Raw genomic sequence first — 8,810 nt, 5'->3', positions numbered from 1 at the left:
TGCACAACCTCCCATTACATTTCTGGCACCACCAGGTTTTAATAGCTATCGGGAATACCTTGGGTAAATTCATAAAGACTGACAAGGAGAGACTCATAAAAGGAATATTTACTTTTGCCAGAATATGTATCGAAGTAGATTTCAGTCAAGGACTACCAGAAAGTATAATTCTGAACTTCAACAATACACAGTGGATACAACCCTTGGATTATGAAAACACAGCGTTCCGATGTCGTGGATGCCTACAAACAGGCCACCTACTTAGTGCATGCCCACAGGCAAGAAACATCCCCAATAGGAACAAGCAGCAACAACAGAAACTGAAAGGATGGCAACACACAGAGCCATTGGTGAAGGAAGAAGACACAACAGAGAATGCAAAAAACAATGCAGAAGAAGATGAAAAATAGTACAGGACAACACACACAAAGAAGAGGAAGCCCCCAAAAAACCCATACAGCAACAAGATCCCCAGCTAACAGGAACAGAAATACCCGACAACAAGAGAGCTCATGGATCAGAGGGATCGGAGTCGGACAAGGATTCTCCCACAACTATAACAGAAAATCAGCTATCCATCGTAACTGTTACCCCCAACACTGGAGGATGGCGAAAGGTGGAGAAGAAGAAAGGGAGAAAACAATAGTTATCACAATTTTTTTTTTTTTACATCTATTTGGTTTCAGTGAAAGCCAGAACAGAATATCTGCATATGCTCTTCAGCATCTACAAAATGTAATTTTGTCTTATGAATAAAATTACGACTTTTCCACGAAAACAAAAAAAAAAAAAAAAAAAAAAAAAAAAAAAAAAAAACAAAAACAAAAACAAAAAAACAAAAACAAAAACAAAAAACAAAAAACAAAAACAAAAAAACAAAAAAAAACCAAATATGAAGCACTTGTGCAATGCCTTAAAAGACCAAATATTTCAAAATTTTAAAAATTAAAGTGTTTGGGGATTCCAAAATAATTGTTAGGAAAATCAAGAACATCATCCAATTTAACTCACCACATAAAAAGAATTATCACTTGAAAGCGTATAAATTCATTAATAACTTTGAAGCTTTCAACATTTATGTTGTCCCTCATTTTAAGAACTTAGTGGTTGATTCTTCAACTACCACTACCTCTATTAGATTTGAAGCACAAATTCAAGATCTAGTTGTGATAAAATAACTACACTATCAATTGCAAGACAGAGGAGACAAGAGAGGATGAAATAACACTCAAATACACTAAGTAGTTGAAAAACCAACTCGAATTCACTTGTATTAACTTGCTTGACTTTAGTACAATTAAATAACACTCACATGGAGAGGATTAATGTGCACTAAGTGTGGTTTCTTATGCATGCAAAACTAGTAAAAGCAACTCTCCCTTAGTTCTATTTAACTAGGCCAAAAATGGAGTTGCAGGTCTAAAATAGAGTTGGATAGGAAAAGGATGACCCATAAATAAGTGATAACTGAATAAATAACTCAAACATGCATCTACTAACTCAAGAACTCAAGAAAAACTCCAAGATTGGGACTAAGATTCAAAGGTTAAGGTTTTCTATGATAAAAGGATAAGTGGATAGGGTTCTGGATAAAATTTATCTCTTTAAATAGGAAGGAAGTGAACACTTATGGATAAGGATGCTAAGGATAAGGAAGAGTGCATTAATGGATAAGTAACAACCATGTCACTACGCTATCAATGTGCAATCAATGTCACATGTCATCCCACATGTCAGAACTACCAAAAGTAGACATACAATAAATATTAACCACTGAAAATAATAAGATCACCTAAAGGGTAGGACGTATAAGGAAAGTAAAGTTAGGTAATGTGATTCTTACACAAATATGCCCCCCAACCCCACCTAACAGAAACTAGTATGTACACAACATATGAGTTCCAACCATTTTTAACTATATTAGGTACTCAAGTACAAAACCACTATATGCATGATATGTCTAATATGCATTTGTTATGAAAAAATATGGTGTTGATAATTAACAACCACATCATGGATATAAAACAAAAGCGTCTTAACCCAAAATAATATGTATGCCGTTGCATTCTAAATGAAAAGTTAAACAAAAGAACCAAATTTTTTCCATAAAAAATCAGTCCTTATCATGAGATCAAATCGACCATCTACACCGAAATTAAAATTATCACGTATCACGTGCAAAACTTTGCAAGTGTTAAATTGTAGATTTTCACATCTTGTGAAAAGTTACACGAATGTTTATGGATATTTATCCCATTGAGTTTATGGAAACTTCCTCGTATAACGTTACACACGTGGATAATAATGAAGGATCCCATCCTACACTCCAAAATAGTAGAAGTAACGAATTTTAGTAAATGTTAAGGTATAGCTAGTAAATGGAATAAGGTAACTTTATAATTATTCATGTTTTTGAAATATTAACATGTCGTTAACGTATTCAAAAAAATTGATGTTGAAATTAAATATAAGTGGTTAAAAAATTTATGAAATTTTTCTAAAGTTTAACATTATAAATTAAAATTTATTATTTTTAAATTATATTTAAATTCATTTATCTAAAATACTATTGGTTCAATTCTTTCACCTCTTATTATGTAATGATGGCAGACGTATTTCGCTATTAATTTGTATTGTACAATTTAATGTACAACTTCCACTATAAAATGACAGATGTACTCCATCACTAATATAATTTATATTGGACTGCGCGTGCCTATGACCTAGCCTCTGCCTCTTGCAGCTGCCTTGCCTGGCAGCCTGCTGCTGCTGGGCTCCCCCTTCCTTCTGGCTATTTACCTTCGGCTCATTCTTATCGGGCTACCCTCTGCTCTCCGCCATCGGGCTTGGCAGCCTCTTGCTGTTGAGCTTCCCCCGGCTCCATGCCTCTCCTGTTTGGGGAAGGCTCCCCTTCTTTGAATGAAGAATCCAATCAAGAAGCAACTTTTGCCTCTCTAATAGTAGAACATGGAGCTCCAAAAGCCAAGCCATCTTCAAGCAAATTTGTCAAAAAGCTAGATGACATTCCTGAGATATCCTTACCTCCAACTCTCCCTCGAAAAGTAGCCATTTCTCTGGCTGAACGGGGATTGGTTGGGCAGTTTACAGGTCTGTGGCCCTCCCCCAGAGCAGTCCAAAAATGGGTGGAGAGAAACTGGAGCGCCAACATACAAGGGAAAATCGCCATCAGGTTCTGTGGAAGGGGATACTATACATTTTTATTCGAATCCAAAGAAGACAGGAACCTTATATTCAGGAATGGACCATACTTCATGGACTCGAGAGGCCTGTATTTGAACAGATGGTCTCCGGACTTTGACCCCGAGATGGACATTCCAAACGCAGTGTCAGTCTGGGTCAGGCTGTTGCATCTTCCTCTCCACTGTTGGGGTGATGAGTCGGTCAAAGCTATAGGGAACGCGATAGGCAAGTATATCGATAGATGCGAACCAAAAGATAACATGCACGCCTGTGCCAGAATCTGTGTGGAAGTAGATCTGGGAAAAGGGCTTCTGGAGGCAATAAAACTCAAGGTGGATCAATGGACGCACATCCAGCAGCTGGACTACGAGAAAATTCCCTTCAAATGCAAGGTATGTCATGAGTATGGTCATTTTGCAAATAGGTGTAACAAACTAAAGGATGTGGAGACAGTTGAGACTGCAGAAACCCAAGAAAACAATTGGGAACAAGTGAAAAGGAAGAAACCTAGTAATAAACAAGCTACCCTGAACCCCACTCAATCTCATGGAAATACTGCTACTACCTCTTACCCCCCATAAACCCAGCCCCTCTGGTTGATCCGTCCTCTAATCCCTTTGAACTCCTGGATGAAGATCCTCCATCCCCCCGTTCCCCCCCCCCCCAGCCCAAAGCCAGCATCTCATCCCCACCCCTCAGTTTCTCTCCTCCCCCCCCCTCCATTGATCAAATCCTCACTAGAAATAAAGTCAAAGAAACAAACAATGCTTTGGAACAACTAAAAAAAGTTGGGAGGAAATCCAACAAGGAACTCAAAGATGAGGCTGCAGCAAAGAATATGGCCATTGGCACCCAACAGCCAATGGACTCTTTCCTCGGCAAACAGAAAGGAAGTGGAGAGAAAATGCAATAGAAAGAAAAGGTTGGGAACCACCACAAACCAAGTAAATAATGATTTTGGTCTCTTGGAACAGCAGGGGGTTGGGTTCTACTTTAAAACTCAACGCAACAAGAGACTTAATAAAGCAAGAACATCAGGATATATCAATGATCCAAGAGACCAAAATCAACAACCAAGAGTTTCAAAACTTGATAGCAACATAAAAAAATTATGAGGTAATAGCCATAGACTCCAACAGGGCCTCAGGAGGCATTGGCACATTGTGGAACAAATGGCATTGGAAACTTGTCAGTCAAAAAATCAACAACAGTTGGGTCAGGACAAATTTAACAAAGAAGAACACAAATGTCAAATACACTATTATAAACATCTACTCACCAAATCATTACAGAGACAAAGCTTTATGTTGGGAGTGTTATCACTCAGGTTGTCCCTTGGCTCCTTAAGGGATACAGCCGAGGTAACCACAAACCAATCTTTGGGTTGCAGGTCCTAGCCTACCTGTCGTAAGAGAGGGCTCTCTCTTTATGATTTAACTTTGTTTTGGGTTGATTTTAGGCTAGTTATGGTGTACAAGGGTTTTGTTTTGATTTTGGTGGGAAGGAGATGTTTTCAAGCAGAGTTGGGATGCATAGTGTGAGAAGTTCAAACCATTGGGCATGGAGTCATGGATTAGGGCTTGCTGTTGTGTTTTCTTGGTCACAAGAGGAATATTGAGCAGGATAGCTACACATAGAGCAATATTAGGCTGGAATAAAGATGGAATGACGGTCAGAGATGAAAGGCAACTAAGAATCTTTCATTAGCTAACAGAGAGGGAAGGTGGATGAAAGTTTGTCTAGGAGCAGTAAAGAATTCCTAAAAAATAGTCATATGTGAAAGAAACAGGGTAAACATGATCATTTAAGTATGCATATTCATAACCATTTCTGAGGAAAACATATAGAAATAACAAGAACTGAGCATAGGGTGCAGTCAAGCAAAACCTAAGCTATTCTTTTTTCTTGCTATTTAGATGGTAACACAATTGTGCATAAACATAATAAAAATGTAAACAGAGGTAGAAAAACTTATTGAGCCATGTAGTAGCACAGGAATTCCACAGTCACTCTTTAACCATTAACAACACAACAGTCAGTTCTTCATCCAAAGCATTCCAGTAGTCTTTGATTACAGAGCTTCTCAAAAATACAGCGCAAGTCCAGCATGAGGAATATCAACCAACCAACCCTTTAAACAATGAATTAGGGTGGTTTATATAGGGAAAATATCTAAAAATATCTATTACAGCAGACCTTAAACAGGTCTGAGGGAAATGAGTTCTTTAACCTAATTTTGTCCTGAATTTAATGCAAGAAAATATCCTTGAGCTACGCTGGAGGCAGCTATATCAAAATGAGTTAATATGGTGTCCTTTTGGCTCTGTGATGTTCACTTAGCCATAATTGTGCTTTGGGCTTTGATCCCCTGCTCTCGAGTGGTTTTGATGTGCATTAACTGTGATCTAAGAGCCTTAAATGGCTTCACCGTTTTCTTTGACTTTGCTTTGGGGGTCTTTAATGTTCACCTGCTTTGGTATTGCCAATCTAATACTCTTTGCTGCTTCACTGATACTCTTTAATTTAATCTGGGCTTCGTCTTTCCTCTGATACTCTTGAAATTGTCAAATCGCCCCTTTTCTGAACCTTCATGAAGAAACCCTGTCAATTGCGAATTTTCGGGCCTGCTGGTAGCCGAGAAATAGGCAACCTTCCATTTTTACCATTTTTTCTTAGCGATGCGCCATTAATCGCGCATCAAAAATTGCCTCAGTTTTTCATTCCGGGCATCCTTCGCTGCGATTTTCGCCTTTCGCGCCTTTTTTCGGTGATGACGTCAGCATGACGTCAGCGGCAGGTCCTGGTACGGCGGTGACATGGAAGGGTGACGTGGCAAGGTGACGTCAGCAGGGTGACATGGCAATACGGCAGGATGACGACATGGCACAAGACGCAGTGGCGGGTTGATGCAGGGGTGACGTAGTGTTGCCGTGGCGATGACGTCAGGGGCGGAGAGACAGAAGGCGGTTTGTGGTTTCATCGAACCGCCTTCTGTATGAGAGCGGTAATTGTCAAAGGGGCTCTGACGCAATAAAAGGCGGACACCTGTCTTCTGTACGACGGCAAAATCGCCAGGCTATCGAAGGATAACCGTTGATCTTCAGGGCGGATCCGAAATCGCCGAGAGCGGTTGGATCTGGGCGGGTGGATCGGAGGGCTGACGGAGTGCGGAGCTGGCAGTAGATTTATATGCGGGGGCCCGCCCGAATATTAAATTAATATTTATGTGCGGGGGGTCAAAACTTTGGGAAATACAGGTTTTTGAGGCCTCGGAAGGGGTCCGATAACCTAAAAAAGGAATTGCACGCTTTGGAGGAGTTCAAAGGCACTTGAGAAGGGTTTTATGTGTTTTGAGAAGGGTTTATGGCCAAAAGGGGTTTATGCCTTGGGAAAGGTAAAACACGGCCAAAGATGGATTGTATACATTTGGAGGGGAAATTTATGCATAGGAATGAGTCCTAATGCATTTTTAGAAGATGGTTTGAGAGGCAAGCTAAGGGTTCTAGCTAAGTTTCAGGCAAACTTAGCGATTCCCAAGCATAGTCAAGGTTATCTTTCAACCAGAGGGAGGGGATATGTACATAGGGGAGTTATTTAGTGCTTTTTAGTAAGGAGAAGGGAAAATAGATAGGGATTTACATAATAATGTTAGAAGGTAATATGAATTTTTGAGGTGAAGTGTAGTGGAGAGGCTAAGTTTGTGAACTGAAACTTAAAACATAGGAAGTGAATGGACTGTGGAGAAATGATTTTTTACACAAGAAATGTGGCTTTTTTCACTGAAGAAAGTTAAATCTTGTCTTAGTATTTTACAAAAAATGAAGTGGTAACAGGACTAGTTGGCCAAATCCCAAGGTCTTCAAGGGGATGTTAGTGAGTGATTTGGGGAATAAGAAGAAGGGGGAGTTAGACATGCCTCGCTTGAGTTCCTCCAAATGAAAAAGTGCCTCATAACTGTGATCTGAATAGATATAACACTTGAAAACATGAAATGGATCACATAGCTTGATTTTGCAACCACAAAATTACTTAGCCAGCCTACTTGCCTAGCATTTTTTCTTCTTTTTGCATGGGTGCACTTAGACTTGCAGACCCTGATTATCTTCTTTTCTTTTGACTGTCCTCCTATCTAAATGTACCCTTATATCTTCCAAGGGCCCAGATTAAGCAGTTGGGCTCCTTCATTTCTCTACCTAGCTACTGATCTGCCAAGTTTAAGCTATTTGGACAGATATTCATTCTCTATCTTCTAAAACAAGTAATTTAAATCTAGGGAAGCCAAGATTAAGCTGTTTGGCTTTCCCTTATCTGTAAAATTCTTCAAAAATGGTATGATTCTTCAAAATGGAACTTCTTGGAAATATGGAACCTTGCAGCATGAAAAGATGACATATTTGGCATGTAAACCAGTGAATCATGAAATATGAAACCTATTGCAATAGGAGGCTAATAGGGAGTCATTAAAAGAAGAGGTACAAGATGTTCAGATAGATAACCTAGTCATGGGAGGTGATCTAAATCTGATACGGAATATAGAGGAGAAGCTGGGAGGTAAATACTTTGGTGATCCGTCAAGAGCAGCCTTGGAGGATATTATTGTTGAGCATAAGTTGCTTGATATCCCTCCCAACAATGGGAAATTCACATGGAGCAACAAAAGAACGGGTGCTCATAACATAAAGGAAAGGCTTGACAGAATTTTGATTCAAGAGGATATAGCAGCAAGTTTTTCGTCCATTAAGAGCAAAATCGTGCATGCTTCAGCATTTGACCATAAGCCGGTTGTGCTCATTCTGGACAAGTGGGAGAATCAGGGCCCGATTCCATTCAAATATAGCAAAATTTGGGACAACAAGGAAAGCTTTGGGAACATAATAAAAGAAAGTTGGGACGCAGAGGTGTTGGGCTCCCCACAGTATGTATGGGAAACCAAGCTTAAAAATGTGAGAGCAAAAATAAAAACGTGGGCCAGAGAAGAAGCTCTCAAGGACAAGAAAAAAAATCAGAGCTGCAAGAGAAGCTAGAAAAGTGGAACAAAGAAAAAGAAATTCAGCAAGATACTGAACAAGACAAAGCCCATGAAACAGAAATGTTTTTAGCCCTCTAGAAGCAAAATAGACATGAAGAGGAGGAACTCAGGCAAAAGTCTAAATGTCTATGGATTCAAGCGGGGGACAAGAACACTGCTTTTTTCCACAATAACCTTAAGATTTGACGAGTGGGTAATCAAATTGACAAAATCCAAGTGGAAGGACAGGAAATAAAGGGAAGAGAGAAATAAAAGAGGCAGCTGATAACTATTTTAAAAACCTCCTCACAGCTAGGGAGAAGCAAGAGGACAACACTTATTTTCTTCAGCAAATTAGCAGCAAAGTTAGTGAACAGCAAAACAATGAGCTTGAGAAGGAGGTAACAGCGGAGGAAATAAGGGAGGCTATTTGGAGCATGCATCTAGAAAAAGTTCCAGGCCCTGATGGATTCACCATTGCTTTCTACAAGAGCCATTGGGAGACAATTAAAAAAGACCTGGTCCGTATGATTAAGAATGTCTTCAAAAAACACAAAGTGGGAGAAAACACCAAAACCTCTCATTTGGCCCTCATCCCTAA

The 8,810-nt window shown here is 39.5% G+C and overlaps 1 protein-coding gene across 1 annotated transcript; it reads left to right on the top strand.

Moving 5' to 3' along the window:
- Nucleotides 1-7,703: 7,703 nt before the first annotated feature.
- LOC149240594 (uncharacterized) lies at nucleotides 7,704-8,225 on the top strand. The gene has a single exon (XM_089370228.1). It carries the CDS (start codon nucleotides 7,704-7,706, stop codon nucleotides 8,223-8,225), a length of 522 nt encoding a protein of 173 aa, XP_089226354.1.
- Nucleotides 8,226-8,810: the final 585 nt, after the last annotated feature.

Source organism: Pinus tabuliformis, chromosome 8 (assembly GCF_031772625.1).
Source record: "Pinus tabuliformis cultivar Carrire ecotype Pingquan chromosome 8, CPIR1, whole genome shotgun sequence".
In the NCBI taxonomy this organism is placed as follows: Eukaryota; Viridiplantae; Streptophyta; class Pinopsida; order Pinales; family Pinaceae; genus Pinus; species Pinus tabuliformis.
This window is presented reverse-complemented; position numbering and strand designations above follow the sequence as displayed.

Bases quoted from the DNA above. Each gene is read 5' to 3' on its own strand.
- LOC149240594 (XM_089370228.1), top strand. From the start codon at position 7,704: ATGGGAGGTGATCTAAATCTGATACGGAATATAGAGGAGAAGCTGGGA.